At 34.7% G+C, this 17,126-nt stretch overlaps 1 protein-coding gene and 1 pseudogene across 2 annotated transcripts in view; both read right to left on the bottom strand.

The window, feature by feature from the left end:
* KERA (keratocan) overlaps positions 1–7,993 on the bottom strand; it is a 40,279-nt gene extending 32,286 nt beyond the window's left edge. The window contains exons 1-3 of one of the 2 annotated variants that reach the window (XM_063447116.1): positions 7,903–7,993; positions 7,641–7,781; positions 5,491–6,374 (exon numbers count right to left, since the gene is read on the bottom strand). In XM_063447116.1, the coding sequence (XP_063303186.1) occupies positions 5,491–6,374; positions 7,641–7,642 (886 nt within the window). In that variant the 5' untranslated portion in view covers positions 7,643–7,781; positions 7,903–7,993. The remainder of the gene's footprint in view (positions 1–5,490; positions 6,375–7,640; positions 7,782–7,902) is intronic. The other variant, XM_063447117.1, reaches the window with a different exon arrangement.
* Positions 7,994–14,568: 6,575 nt separating this feature from the next.
* On the bottom strand, positions 14,569–16,824 carry LOC134601618 (uncharacterized; annotated as a pseudogene).
* Between the last annotated feature and the right edge of the window lie 302 nt (positions 16,825–17,126).

Genomic DNA, 17,126 nt, shown 5'->3' with positions numbered 1-17,126 from the left:
AGGGTTAACCTTTCAAGCCACACAATAGAATCAATGGGCACTGGTAATGCATATGGATTGCTGATTAATTTATGTGGATTGCTTTGTTTGTGAAAATGTATTTGTAGATGGTACATTATGTCTATGACTGTGCATACAGCTTCCTCTAGTAACAACTAGTGTACTTTCTATGGAGGAAATATTAGTGCATTTCACTCCATCACGCTGAATTATAACATCTATGTATCTATTCATATTTTTAAAAGAGGTACATCATCAGGAAAACATTGGATGCCAATCATATCATGAAGCGGCTTATAAATGAATTGTCTAAGGTCAGACTAATAATTAATGCCCCAGTAATGCTTCACATGCAAGTATTATTGGAAATATGCTATTCTTTTCCTTTTAAATAATAGTGTTAACCAATGTTTAAAGGGGAGATGGTCTATTCCCCAACAATCTGCAGCAATAATGCTGGTGTTAAGTTAAAACAGAGAAGGCTGGGGAATTTGAATGGAAAAAAAAGTGTTCATGCTGTCAAGTAAGAGGTATGTTGCTTAGCTAATCCATTTCTATATCCAGGTGCCAACCATACATGCCCCCACTCCTTCACTGGTCTTCTCCCATTCTTCTGCAGAATCTCAATCACATCCAAATAGTCTCCACCTCTATCCATTCTTAGAACACCAATCAGGATCATCAGTACAACACCGGTGGGGGCCTTTGCTTGGTATCAGACTACCCAGTCAGTCATATACACCTCTATATTATGTATCAGGCTCAATGTGGAAGTATAAAGGGAGCCAGATGACCAATGGGTACATGATGCTACATTTGTTTCTAAGAGTAAAGTGTGCCCAATTCCTGGTTGTGATGAGATGGTACTAGCCATAAATGGATGTGAGGAACACACAATGTACATATTTATGTTTTACTTTGTGTGTGAATGAGTAATTTTAGAGGGTTCCTTAGGTGTTTTATGAATATTAAATATACCTTTCGCTTGGTTGCACTAATATGCACTAGTTTAGTTTAGGATTTATTTAACTAAACTCGTGCATATTAGTGCTACCAAGGGAGATTGGTTCAGGTAGGCATTAGTGGTTAGTCCACGGTGCCGAGGTAATGTAGGGACAGACTCTTTGGAGTTATTGTGTTTTGTGTTTTTTGGGGGGACTGACCCCTCCACATTTTCCCAGTTTCTTGCCTCTTGGACCACCTGCTCTGTGTATATACGCTGGGGTAGCACCTGGCGAAAGCCTGAATTACTCTAACTATTTAGTTAGTTTCCCTGCTTTGCAGATCAGCTCTGACATACCCAGAAAACCCCAGCAATATACGTTTTTTGGTCTCTCCCTACCTATTGCTTTTCTTACGTTACCTGTTTTTTCTATTATCCCTAAAATCAATAAGGGTAGGGCTTCCTTCCCTTACTACTGCCACTCTCCCATGTAGGACTTTTTAGTCCATTGCTGAATATTTAATATGGTGTTTGTGCTAATGTGTATTATTTGTCTATGATTTTAGTATGGGACTGTTTTACTTCTTATATTAAGATAATTAGATAGTCCAAGTTCATTTTCAACTAATGCAAGGGTGTGTGAATGTTAGCTTTGTAATCGGTACTTTGGAGGCATTAGCAGATGGGTGTATAGTACAGGTTTAAGGCAGATTTTGGCAAGGAATTGTACACATTATAAATGTTTATCAACTGCTATTGTTGCACATCTGATCATTTGAGGCTTAAACTTGTGAGTGAAAAAGCATTTGTTTTAAATTGGAGAGTGAAAAGTATGATTATACTAAATCAGGGTATGCATTATCTTGTATTCTTGTTTAATTGTCTCACATGCCGGAAGAAGCAATGTTTTACTTTTTCCCTGTAGGTTTTATGGATATAATTGTTAGTTACACACTATTTGTTTGGGTAACTACATTTTCAGGCTTAGTTTTATATATATATATATATATATATATGGTGTCAGAATGAATAACTTTGCTGTGTTAAAGCAACAACAAAATATATATTTGTTTAAATTAATCACTAAAATTACATAATAAATATTATAAATGCTATAGAAATGGATTAGACCAAAAGGTAAACAATCACTAGTGTTTACAGTTTAAATATTATGATATAATCAATGATATATAATCAATGATATAATCAGAATGTAGAGGCAATGGAATGGCATACCATGAAACCCACCACTCATAAAAGGATATATATATATATATATATATATATATATATATATATATATATATCCTTTTATGAGTGGTGGGTTTCATGGTATGCCATTCCATTGCCTCTACATTCTGATTATATCATTGATTATATATCATTGATTATATCATAATATTTAAACTGTAAACACTAGTGATTGTTTACCTTTTGGTCTATATATATATATATATATATCCTTTTATGAGTGGTGGGTTTGATGGTATACCATTCCATTGCCTCTACATTCTGATTATATCATTGTTTTTTTGATGAGTGGCACTTAATATTTAAACTGTAAACACTAGTGATTGTTTACCTTTTGGTCTAATCCATTTCTATAGCATTTATAATATTTATTATGTAATTTTAGTGATTAATTTAAACAAATATATATTTTGTTGTTGCTTTAACACAGCAACGTTATTCATTCTGACACCAGCCCAAATCTGACAAAGGAAACACACACCACCCACAAACAAAGAAGAAGTAGACAAAATGTCTATTCTATTCTGGCCCACATAAGGATCTAGCTTGTTTTATCTAGGATAATCTTCAACAGTGAGACATAAAAGCACAGTTTAGGATGCTCAGTTAAATTAATATTTAAGAAGCATTGGCTTCCTCAAAGTATTCAACAACTGAGACTCCAATAGCATCAATGAGGACTCATCTAAGGAACTAAGACAGTGAATTGGTGAAATTGTGTCTCTTAGTGGAAACTGTTGATGCATTTTTATTAACACACACACACACACACACACCTATATTTGACATATCTAGTCAAGATATCTCTTGTCATAGCATGTGAGATGTTTAATCAAAATTAAAAGAATGTCACTCTGCACTATTCATTCATAATGCAACTTAATGTAAACATGCCTTTCTTTAACCTATTGTAGTTTCATGTTTGTTTCTTCTGCTTTAACAGATGGTAACTTTTTCCAAAAAGAAGGGTATGATAAAAAAAAGGTATGATAAACAGCCCGAAGGATAAAAACTATTAAAGCGATCTTTTAGTAGTCACATATACAGAGACAGTTTAATAGATGAGGGTAGGATCATTCCTCTCCTTGTGTTTGACAGAGGTTATCTCAGATAGTCTACCCCAGATATTACATTCCCCCAGGGATATAGTGGATGCAGGTGGTTTAGTTTGAAAAAAAAAAAAAAAAAAAGAGAGAGAGAGAGAGAGAAAAAGTTTTGGCCTGCAGTATAGGTCATTGTCTTTAACCCCTTAAGGACACATGACATGTGTGACATGCCACGATTCCCTTTTATTCCAGAAGTTTGGTCCTTAAGGGGTTAATGGATTCTTGTTTTTCACGTTTTAATAACAAAATAAATAAAATAATTTAAATTTTTAAAATTGAACTTTAAATCAAAATGTAACTTCACAAAGGTTAACTCCACGAATGTTATCATATTTTAATTTCAATCACACCCATGTTTAATTTTTTTGAAACTTTCTCAAGTCTATACTTCACTATAGTAATCTTGGAAGCTGCTGAAGTCATTATTTTGCTTAAAAATAGGTCTCCATCTTTACTGTACCATAAGGCAAACCAGTGGTAGCCTGTGATCAACAGAGCTCAGCTGTCTTGAAAGTAATTTAATCCATAAGACTTCTATCTGTCATTACCCATGCACTCAGTGAACTGACAGAACCAGACAGTGCCTGTGGTGAATTCTACAAAGAGAAGCCAAAGGAGGGGGGCATTAATTAAAGTAAAATATGTTCCTGACATTAACGTTGACTTTACCTTTGAACTCCATGCATTCCTGTAGGAAGCACAAAACAATCACCAATATATATTCATTTTAATAATGTCAAGTTTTAGCTTTTTTATAATATTCTGGCTTTTCACTATACCAGGTATTTCAAGAACTACTTTAGAAAAATCTTATAATTCAAAAGCATCTATTGTAATACATTACATGCTTAGTTTCTGTACAGCTGCAATTGGCCATTTCATGTAACAATTCCAACACTACTGCAAAATGAACAAGATCAGCCTTTAAGTAACTTTACTGATCCATTGTTTAATGACTACAGATATTTGTTAAAAACTGTCAGAAAGGCATAAATGCCGAATATATATATATACATTCTATGTTTAGAACTTTCAAATTGATGAAAAAAACATTACCCATGTGTAGAAGTTTATAGTTGACCAAAAGGAGATTGACGTTTCAAGTATCACATTTTTGATCTTGGAAACCCTAGTAAAATCTTAGTAATGGTATAGTAGACTAAGTGATAGCAGTTTATTCTGCTGATAATGTCCAAGCTGTGCATTTCCATTGATCTCCATTTGTTTGCAAGAATATATACATGAATCCACATATCACTAGTAAACAGCAAAAATAGATAAATTCATGAATTAGATGGGAAGGATTTCTAAATGGGTCCATGAACATGTGGATTTCATGTCATTGAAAACCTAGCCCTTTAATTGTCTCCATCTGTGAAATAACCCAAACTATTCTACTCTTAAAAGCACAACAAAGAAAAGCTAAAATTTCAGCTAAGCTCGTTTTTAATGTGAAAATAGTTTGGTTAAGAACTATGCTAATAGTGAATAATGTAAAAATGATGTGTTCATATTTCAACAACAACAGCTCTTCATGATTAGTTTAATAATCATGACATAAATGAAAAAAACTAAATATTTGGAATAAAAAGTAGATTTTTGTATGTAAAGAAAATTATTAAAATATGAGTTGCCTTACCAAACCAAACGTTTTAATTTATTAAACTTAATATTTTTCCCCATGAAGTTTCAATACAAGTCATGCCCCACCAAGAAAGTACAGCAAAACGTATTATTCATTGTAGCAAACGTAGGAAGTAAATTTGAGAGCTGTTGGGACTGGGTCGGAGCTTACTTACCAAGACTGTTGACATTGCAGCATGCTGAGCTGTTTCACATGACTCACTGTTAAATGAAACCTAATTACCTAGCACAAGCATGACGTGAGCTGATCTCACGTGACCACCATACATGAGTAACAGTTCAAGTGTAAATTCTTACTACATAATATGTATGCTGCTAACAAGGTATTGAAACAGAGGAAACACAAAATGAGTATTTGACTGCAGTTTCAATAAAATACTTTTTAATAACTATCGCCCTCATATCTGAAATATATCCTGTGATGTGTCCCTTTTCTGACCAAGTGAAGAATACTTTTGTTAATTCATTTCCTTGTACATTTGTTACATAAAGGTAATTCAGACTATTTTTTTCTAAAATGTCTTCTCTATTTTATCATGAACTTACTTTTTATTCTGTTGTGGTCAAGATGAAGACGTTCCAGGTGGCCATTAACCATGGGTATATTTGTCAGTTCATTGTGGGATAATTGCAAATCTAATAAAGATGTAATATTGAACACGTTGATGGGTACACCAGCATCAGCTAACTTGTTGTAGTTTAGTCTAATAAAAGCTATATTGGGTATTTCATTAAAGTAATTCTTTGGGATTTCTTCAATGTTGTTGTTGTCTAAATACAATTGTATGGTGTTAGATGGAATGCCTGTTGGCATTTTCTTAAGTGTGTTTTTAGCAATATTGAGTTGCATAAGATTCTTAAGTCCTGCAAAGGCATCAGCCTGAAAAGAACCATCTGTGAGCTTGTTGTCCTGTAAGTCCAGCAATGTGAGGTTTTCTAGATTGCTGAAGACACCTTCAGGAATCTTTGAGATCTTATTCCTTGCCAAACGAAGTTGCTCTACATGGTCTGGCAATGGTGCTGGTACTTCATCTAAATCATTATCTTCTAGGAATAAATAAAGTAAATTCTTGAAATTTTTCAACAAATTCTTGTCAATATTTTTGCTGCTGATATTATTTTTGTTTAAATTAATCCATTTTATTTCTGTAGCATTTGCAAATGATTTTTCTTTGAGTGAATTAATTTGGTTATTATGAAGATACAAATACCAAACTCTTGATGGGATGACTGGTACTTCTGTCAGGCCTTTATTATCGCAATATAAAGCACGTGGAAACTGTATAGGACAAGAACATTCCTTGGGACAATCATTGTAAATTGAAATGTAGAGTTCAGGGTCCACATAATCGTAGAATTGGGCATCAGAAGGTGTGGAGATGAAAACGGTCAATATGAACATCAAGAATCTGCAAACTTCCATTGTAGCCCTTAAAGAATGATAGTAAATAATGTTGTTATTCAGCTTTATAGAACCTGTTTCAACCTAAGCAGCATCAGGTTTTAATTTTTCTGAAAATGAGGCTTGAGTTGGTGTAGCTAAACTCTCTGGACTTCCTACTTTTATGTCACTCTAGGCTCTCGGGAATTCAAAGTTCTCTCAGCAGGATATGCCCAACAGGTGGAACCATGGCCAATATCCATGTTTATCTTGTTATTACTGACACAACATATAACCAGACAGTTTTTTTTTTTTTTTTAAATTTCCACGTAATAAAATATATTTTCTATTCAAAATGAAACATTCTGCAAAGATTACTAAACAAATAGTAATTGTTGATTTTCCTGAATCTTCTTGAGCACCTGAAATGTGTGGGTAGTGGAGGAACATAAAAAAAATAAAGATTCTATTGTGTATCTCTATACAGATGCTCTTACTTTGAATCCATGGACAAAAATAATATTAAATCATCTGGACAATATTTTCTATGGATATTTCTAGTCAATCATAATAGATCAAAGAGCATTTAAACAGCTGGTCCCTGAGAATAGTCCCACACAAAGTCTGTTCTAGAATTCCATTCCCTCTGGCTATTGGAGTTAGGTTATTTGTTTTTGGTTTTTTTAAAGAAAAAATAGACTTAGAATTGTCTTTGAACTTGCTAAAGCATAACAATTGGTCATTTAGTGAAAATTGTAAAAAGTTTATTAAATTCATTAAAATGCTGTGAATATTTAAAAATAATTAAAATATTGTTGAAATTACAACACTTGCTAATTAACTATAATTAAACTGCATGAAAAGCTGATGATATAAATATGCACTCACTATAAACATAAGCAAATATAAGAGGACCTTAACAAACACACTGCATCTTCACATGTACAAACTCCACAAGTTTCAGCTATCTAAAGTACAGAAAAAGAAATCCATGTACACATTTTGGCATTCACACTGCAGTGATCATAATGATGTCAGGTCAAACATTACTGATACAACTTAACATGTTTCATCACTACATAAGATGTTTCCAGCTATAAAATATTATAACGAATCAATCACAATACAATAAATCAGTTATCAGTAATACATATTCGCTATGGGCACAATAAGCAATTATGAAATTGGTAACAATCCAAGATCTGTACTAGTTACAAATGTAAAACAATTAAATGCATTTTGTCATAATTAATATCATTTTTTTTAAATACTGAAAGTAATATTAGAACTAGCAACAAAAAAAGTGTTTACTTACATTAATGTAATGTAAAAGACCTTTCTCCCAATAACTGATGCCTGCTAGCATTTACCTTAAACTTGAAACCCTTGGCTTATAGCAGATTGTTTTTATCCTGTCGTATGAAGTTGAACTGCCTCTCAAGGCAACTATATTCTTCTTTGAAAAAAATAACAAAAAAACTAAAATAAAAAACACTCACCTCTTAATACATAACTTATTTTAATCATAACCATTTGCTCTAGAGAATAGTTTGTTGATTTTATAAATTCAAGCTTACCTCTTTATTCTCCAGTTCTGATGTTTTATGTTGGTCACTGCTTAGGGTAGGACTAGAGTTTGAAACAAAATACCTAACTGTATGACTGCTGTCTGCCTGATATATATGCACCAGTGACTACAACATTTAACCCATAAAACAACTTTAAGACACCTCAGTGCTTTAACAACCAACTGCAAGGAAAGACATAACTTTGCTACCAATAAGTTGCTCGAGGGCAGCCTGCTTTAATCTACAATTTCACATTTCACAAAATGACACTGACATTGTCAACCTATTATATATGTATTTTTAAAAAATAAACATTATGTGTAAAATGACATAAGCAAATGTTTACAGCTCATATTTCATAATACATTTGCGCTATGAAGTTGGTTTAAAAAAAAAATAACAAAAAAATATATAAAAACATGTGCCCTCATGGAAATATTATGTTAGCGTGTGATAGAAAACAGATGTGTGTTTGTTTAAAAAAGTACTTATATAAACATACACATATAATGCAGCAGTTATAGTTATCTTATCCTTATGAGTTCTCTATGAGACTCAAAATATAAAAACAAATATATATACAAAAATGTACAATAGCCTGAATTCACCAGGAGTGAGATATGGTTGGGTAATCAGCTAGATTGAAAAAAAAATAAACAAATTAAACACATTATTAGTCCAACTGATTGTTCTAGGATGTTTTAATGGAACACAGCCACAATCACCTAGTGTATTAAAACTGCCTTTGCCATACAGAATACATTATATTGAAATCAGAACAGAAAATCAAGTATGTGATTTCTTACTATTTAATAATAAGTAAATATAAAATCTATTTTAACTGTATTTACGTAAACTATAATCCGGGGTTGTTGTCATCATTTGTACCTGAGAAATAAGCCCAAAACATGATGTCTTCCAGGGCCCCAGCTTTGGACCCTCCTCATGTCCACCTCTTAAATTTGCATGCATCATCTTTGACCCCTTACTTAACCCCTTCAGGACGGAGTCAATAGTGCATGTTCTGATCGAAACAAAACGTAAACAAAACCTGGAATTTGCGCTATATGTCTGTTCACCCGTAGTTCCCCTCTTTCAAATTATATGCACCCACACTTATTATATATCATTTTGTTCAGGAGAAACAGGGCTTTAATTTATCATTAACTATTCATATATGGAAGATAATTTATTATAAATAAAATTTAAAAAAAAAGTGAGAAAATAAGATTTTTTTTAAAATGTGTATTTCCGTCTGACATTTTAGCTGTGAATGTCATAATACTGTTAGGTTTTACTGCAGAAAAATGCACATATTTGTAATCAGCGATGTCTCACGAGTACAACAGTACCCCCCATTAACAGGTTTTATTGTGTTTTGGAAAGTTACAGGGTCAAATATAGAACGTTCCATTTTCAAATTGAAATTTGCCAGATTAATAATGTTACCTTTGAGACGGTGTGGTAGCCCAGGAATGAGTATTACCCCCATAATGGCATACCATTTGAAAAAGTAGACAAGCCAAGGTATTGAAAGTGGGATATGTTTAGTCTTTTTTTAGTAGCCACTTAGTCACAAACACTGGCCAAAGTTAGCGTTCATATTTGTTTTTGTGTGAAAAAAGCAAAAAACTAATATTTGCCCAGTGTTTGTGACTAAGTGGCTACTAAGAAAGACTGGACATACCCCACTTGCAATACCTTGGGTTGTCTACTTTTGCAAATGGTATGCCATCATGGGGGTAATTCTCATTCCTGGGCTGCCATACGCTCTCAAAGGCAACATAACCAATCTGGCAAATTTCAATGTGAAAAAAATGAAATGCAAGCTTTATATGTGACTCTCTAACTTTCCAAAACACCATAAAACCTGTACATGGGGGGTACTGTTATTCTCGGGAGACTTCACTAAACACAAATATAAGTGTTTTAAAACAGTAAAACATATTACAACAATAATATAGATCATAAAAGTGCCGTTTGTTTGTAAAAAAAATGGAAAAACTTCACTTTTACTTAAAATATCATCGTTGTAATACAATTTACCAGTTTGAAACACTAATATTTAAGTTCAGCGAAGTCTCCCGAGTAAAACAGTACCCCCTATGTACAGGTTTTATGGTGTCTTGGAGAGTTACAGGGTCAAATATAGTGCTTGCGAATTAAATTCTCTGCACGTTCTCCCTGTTTCTCCCTGTTTCTCCCTGTTGTCAGGCATGTCAATCAAATTTTAATTAATCAAATCACATAATTATGTTAAAAGATTATTTAAATATACACGTAGAATTTTAATATATATATGCATTTATAGGTATTTAAATTCTACGTGTATACTAATGTAATCTTTTATGTAATTATATGTATTTATCTATATATATATATTTGTGGATATTTGTATTTTATATATAGATAGATATATATAGAATGTCATTCTAAGTGTATTTTGTTACCGATATATATATACTAATAACAAAATACAGTTAGAATGAAATTAAATATGCATATATAATATACATAAAATTTTGTTTCAATATTTTATTTATTTATTTTATTATTTTATTTATTTATTATTTTAATCATACGTATTTATATATAATATATATATGTACATCTATTGTATATAATATATATACATATTATATATATGTAACGTCATTCTAAGTGTATTTTAATATTAATATATATATAGTTATATTAATATTAAAATACACTTTGTATGACGTTACATATATATATAATATGTATATATATTATATATATAATATATATATATATATATATATATAAATATATTTAATTTATTTTTACACATGTTAATTCATTAATTTGTTTTATACTTTCCTACCAGCAGGAGGACTGTCTGATAGACTGTCAGACAGTCCCCCTGCTGGCAGATGCACAGCCAGCTATAGGGGGCCATGTGATCGCTCTTTGAGAGCAATCACATGGCCCTCGGGGGCCTCATTTGCCGGAGGGGGGCTGCCTGGGCTGTCAGGCAGCCCCCCAGAAGAGGATCGTGGCGGAGGTGAGTACACCTCTCCTCCTGGGGGCTTAAGCCGTTACGGCGTTCCATGCCGCCGCAACGGCTTTAAAGCCCTTTTAATGCGGGACGGCATGGAACGCCATAACGGCGTGAAGCGTTTAAGTGAGCATTCAAAGTGAATTTCAAATTTAACACTAGAGTAACTGAACTCAGAGCATAGCTGACTTTTATGATAATTTGATCATTTTTTGATAACTTTTCCATTTAGACTATTTTGACGTTAAATGTGAAATTCACTTTGCATTAACTTTGAATTCTAACTTTAGTAAAATAACTCTGAAAGTCTCTACCCTATATTACCCCTACTTAAACGTAAAACTATTTCCAAAGACTCATTTTTCTCATAAATGTAATCACTGAGCTTGAAACGCATTTTATCCTTTTCCACTCCAGGATTATCATTCACTTTCTAATTCCAGGGTTACTGTCTCCATATCTCATTGTGACCAACTTATCACCCTAACTCTCCATTCCAGTGTCTGTTGTGTGACTCATCAGGCATTTACATCCTCACACGTCAGATCAGAGTGTATATCTACAGTATTTCAAAAAAGTGAGTAAACCCATTTTTTGTAAATATTTTATTATATCTTTTCATGTGACAACACTGAAGAAATGACACTCTGCTACAATGTCAAGCAGTAAGTGTACACCCTGTATAACAGTGTACATTTGATGTCCCCTCAAAATAACTCAACACACAGCCATTAATGTATAAACCTTTGGCAACAAAAGTGAGTACACCCCTAACTGTAAATGTCCAAATTGTGCCCAAGGTGTCAATATTTTGTGTGGCCACCATTATTTTACAGCACTGTCTTAATTCTCATCGGCATGAGTTCACCAGAGCTTCACAGGTTGCCACTGGAGTCCTCTTCCACTCCTCCATGACGACATTCGGAGCTGGTGGATGTTAGAGACCTTGTGCTCCACCTTCCGTTTGAGTATGCCCCACAGATGCTCAATAGGGTTTAGGTCTGGAGACATGCTTGGCCAGTCCATCACCTTTACCATCAGCTTCATTAGCAAGGCAGTGGCATCTTGGAGGTGGGTTTGAGGTCGTTACCATGTTGGAATACTGCCCTGCGGCCCAGTCTCCGAAAGGAAGGGATCATGCTCTGCTTCAGTATGTCACAGTACATGTTGGCATTCATGGTTCCCTCAATGAACTGTAGCTTCCCAGTGCCAAAAGCACTCATGCAGGCCCAGACCATGACACTCCCACCACCATGCTTAACTCTGTTGTATAATCCTTCTCTCACCACCAATATTTCCAATTGGTATCCTTTTGAGAGAAATCCACTCTGCGTTGTGTATTAATAGTGAATGTAATATCCCTGTGTCACCTCTTCCAAGAACTAACATATAACTTTATCCCCTTGTCCAGATAAATATATGACTAGCACTACAAAGGTATTCTATCCGATATTACAAATAAACAGCCAACACCATAGTTCTTACCAGAGAGAAATCTTTACTTAGAATCTGCCCAGTTAAATATTACAGAAGAAGAATGTTACAGAACTCTCCCAGCCATCCCTTTGCCTCTAACCTAAGGTGTGATTTCCTAGATAGAGACTCCTTTGAAGACCAGTTTATATGTAAAATGTGATCAGTGTCTTTCAGGTGCTGTATCTGTCCAACTATCTAAACAGAAACTCCCTTTGAAGATAATTCCTGACCTCCCATACACACAGACTTAATCAAGCACATATTAAACAGATATATATATATATATATATATATATATATATATATATATATATATATATATATATATATATATATATATATATATATATAATATTTTCCCCAACACTCCCCCACTTGAATAAGATCTAATAAGGAGATTATTCACATACAACCCCGCCACCCACTCTGATTTCTGTATATAAAAAAAAATCAAGGCAAGACATGAACCCACACATATATTTTATACCCCTAAAATGGATGTGAGCTCTAATTTTTCCTGCTTTGTATGGATTTTTTTTATTTCTTTCCTCCAACAGCAATATAAAATGAATAGAGAGCAGATTAAAACAAATTGTAGACAAACAAATACTACAGAAGCAGTTCTTAATCCTGGGTGTGTGTAGTATTGTAGGGTATGCTCCACCAGGGCTCTTGAAAACTATTTGTTAAATCATTAAGGCTAGCTACATTTTCCTTCACCAGCTCTTGCAATTGCACAACCATTTGATTATTTCTTTTAAATAATGTATCCAAATCTACATTAAGTGGTGGGATTTTCTTAAAAAGTGAGGGAGCCATTTTATTCCAATTTCCTAGATCTTCCTGTACCACGTCCATAGATCTTTGTGTGAGTTGGATATTGGCTCTTATGACCTCCTTGCCCACTTTCATGGAGCTATAGGTAAGATTAACACACCATCCTGTTTGGGGTACCCTACATTGTATAGTTTGCTGCCACAGAACTGAAGATACTCCCAGTGCGCAGATCGTGGGACCCTGTCCGTGCACCACTCTTTTCCAACCATTTATGGGTTTGTGAAGGTGAACAGGGCAGCTTCCTGAGTTTTCCACCATGCACCCATCTGCCTGGACTAGTGGTTCAAGTACACAGGAACAAAGCCAAGCATTACCACGTCTGTCACAGCAACTGGGGTTGATAACTTTCCAGAACTGGTCTTCTTTTATTACTAAGCGAGTTTGTGGAAGGAATTGTTTTAAAACATTAGTGTGATTAGCCACTTCCAACTCACCAAACAGTCATCTTATAAACAGGTACAGGCTGTTCTGTCCAAACTGGAATGTCAATTATTAATGGAATTACCCTTTTTCCTAATTTGCACTTATTGCACCAACTCTGCAGACCTTTAATTTTGGAAAGGACTATATTCTGACAATCTATGCCATATTCCCTAACCAGATCAAAGACTAGGGTAGAATTGATTATTCTGGGCCATTCCCCTCGTTTTATTTCTTGGAGGCCTAAATTTAGATGTTCGTCTAGTAAATTTCCAACTATACCACATACCATAGCTTTAGATACATTATTGTTATTAACTGATTCTCTGAGAGCATTCACAGATATATTAATCCACTGCAAATCTGCAGCAACTGTGTGAATGTTCTGTATCGTGACATCAGTTTCAGCTAGAGTGTTAAAATCCACTCGTCCCTCTTTAAGCATAATTTGCTGCAACCCATTAACATAGTTTTGTTCTCGTGAGTTAAGACCCTCTATGTCTGCCCTATTCCAAATTGATGTTCCCAAACTGAGTCCTGAGATTATATCAGTACCCAGATCCCTTTTTTTTTTCTCTCTCTCTAAACTTGAGCCCTTGTGTTGCATCCCAGAATAGATTAATATGTGCTTGAAATACATTTTTAAACCATTCTTTCATCATCTCTGGGCAACTCTCTGGTATAAAAATTTAACAATAATGGTAATGTTACATAAGATACATCAGTATACGCAACAGTTTGTGTTGGTTGTAAGAAAAGGCCATGCTGTGGCCACAGGGTGGTAGTTGGACAGTCCTGAGAATTTATAATTCTTATGTTAATTGCTGGGTCAACTGTATTACGTAATCCAGTCTGATGGGGGCTGCATGTTACAACACCATCCTGGGAAAATGTAAAATTTCTCTCCAGCAGCATCTTTATCCTCACTTCCTTTGTGGCATTGGCCCAAAATATACTGGTACTCTTATGTAAATCACTTCCTCCTGGATATTTCCAAACACATCACGACTGCTATTTTCTTGCACTTCATATTCCTTATGTGGGCTGCTCTTCCAGGGATCCACTCCATCTCCAATTATCTGGAATAGAGAACTAAGAGACTATGTTAACATTTACATTAACTTGGCATAAAGTTCTCATCTCCCACGTCTAACAAATACACAGAAGGGCCAATTTTGTCAAGCACAATATATGGACCTTTCCATTTTGGTTTTGGAAATGGATGGTAGGGGAAAAAAATGTGCAACATTACTCCGTTTCCAATCTGAAGCTCGGTTAAAAAACAACGACAAACCATCAAAGATGTTTGTCAGCATGCAATCTATAGAAAACTGACAACGATCTGTTGCCATACAAAGATAAAAATCAAAAATCAGCTTAAGGCTATTTTTATTGGTAACCATAAATAGAAACAAAAGAAAAACAAACATACAGATGTAGAGAAAAAAATATATATATTATGGGAGTTATTAATTGGTGGGGACCCTCAATTGATCAGTCTTTCCCTCCTCTCTCATCTGTTCCCTAAGTGCTTTTACTTCTGCCTCCAATCTCTCAGTCTGTCTCTTCAGGTCCCAGTATTCGCTATTCCCTTCTTTATTCCTCCAATTATCCCAATTTCGTCTATTGGGCTGCTCATCCCATCTATGGTTCCTTCTCCAAGTATTCTCTCGGTTGTTTCTTCGTTTTTCTCTCCAACTGTGATTTTCCCAGTTATTATCTCTCCATTTTAGCCTCTCCCAGTTATTATTATTATTCCAATTATTGTTGATTACCTGAGGCTCCTCCCATCTATTTCTCCAATTGTCTCCCATTACATTGCTCCCTTTAGCACTATCCCTATTCCTATGGTCCCTCTGTGGATCTATCTGTCTTTTCTCACTACCAGAATCATTCTCACCTCTAAAATTTCCCATATGCTGAAATCTATTTCCCCTGATTGGTTTCTGAGGATACATGGTAGCCCTTTCTCTCCTCTCTACTCTGAAAATCCTGGCAGCATCTACAGCAAAACTCTCATTTTTAACCTTTCTTCGCCACAAATTATCAGCTCTTAACAGTAAATCACACATTTCTGATGGGTTTGGGGTTACAGATAATATCTCATCCTTAATATCTTCCTCTAATGCATCCAAAAACATTGAACTATGCACCATCCCTCCCTGTTCAAAACCAGGATTACTGACACCAAACTGTTCCATCACTGTGGAGATTCTAGCTGACAATTCATACGGAGACTCTTGTTTCAGCTGTTTAATTTTTCCAGACAATGACACATTTGATGTAATTCCATAAAGTGCTCTCAAGATCTCTTTCAACATATCCCTAGTTCTACGCTGCTGACCACATGTCTGTACAATCCTGACCCACAATCCATTTCCAACAACTCTCTGCAGCACTCTCTCCATATCACTAGTTGTCAAACTATACATCTCTTTCACTCTTTGAATTCCACAAAACCATTGCAAAAAGCGATTGATATCCTGCTGAGGGACCTGCCCTATTTCTCTAACTATGGCATCCATTTCTTGTGGCTTTAACTGCTTAGTAACCAGCTGAATCTCTCCAGAATTATCAGGATTCAACACTGTGGTTGTTGTAGTTGGAGCATCAGGGAGATTTGTCACCAACTTTTCTTTCAAATCCTCCCATGGAAAAAGAGGTTTGTATTCTGTATCTCCAATCCTTGGGTTAGAAATAGACCCTGGAATTTCAGACACAGGAGACCTACTCGAAGGTGCCATGCTTTCTGCCATTTTATTAAAAGCCATATTAGTAGCATGTCGGCATTCATCCAATTCTTTTTGCATCTTCAAAATGTTCTCATTCAGCCTCTCATTCTCCACTGTAAGCTCCTCACACATTTTGGCCTTTTCAATCAAAGCTTCACCAGTTGTAACTGCATGCAGTCTTAGATCTACAATCTTATTATTCAATTTCTCAGATTTGATGTTAATTGCTGAGTTAAGCTCTGCCATTTAATCCTCCTTCATTTTTACAATTCCCTCTAATTTTAAACAACATGATAATAATGCTTGCATAATACACCCTTTTCTTTTTTTATCAGACACGTTTTTATCAAATAACATTTCTCCTAAAAACTCCTGCATCTTTTCCCATGACTGTTTACAGTCCTGAGAGATTTCATAAGGACCACCATGTCTCTTAATATAATTCATAAGCACTGTTTAACATTTTCTGAACAAGTAATTTTTGCATCTACCTTTTTACATGCCATATTAAAAATATACACTGCAACAATAGAATAAATAGCAAATATACTCACCAAGCTTTATGCAGACACTGGAAACCTCTTCTGGCTGACAGTCACAGAACCAAATACGCTGATGTTAAAACTTGGATCCTAGGCAGATTCTGAAGAAAGAAATCTTCCGGCCACGGTCACGGCACCAATTATGTTGTATAATCCTTCTCTCACCACAAATATTTCCAATTGGTATCCTTTTGAGAGAAATCCACT

Source organism: Pelobates fuscus, chromosome 3 (assembly GCF_036172605.1).
Source record: "Pelobates fuscus isolate aPelFus1 chromosome 3, aPelFus1.pri, whole genome shotgun sequence".
NCBI lineage: Eukaryota > Metazoa > Chordata > Amphibia > Anura > Pelobatidae > Pelobates > Pelobates fuscus.
Note: the sequence above shows the minus strand (reverse complement) of the source record. Positions and strands in the feature narration are given on the sequence as shown.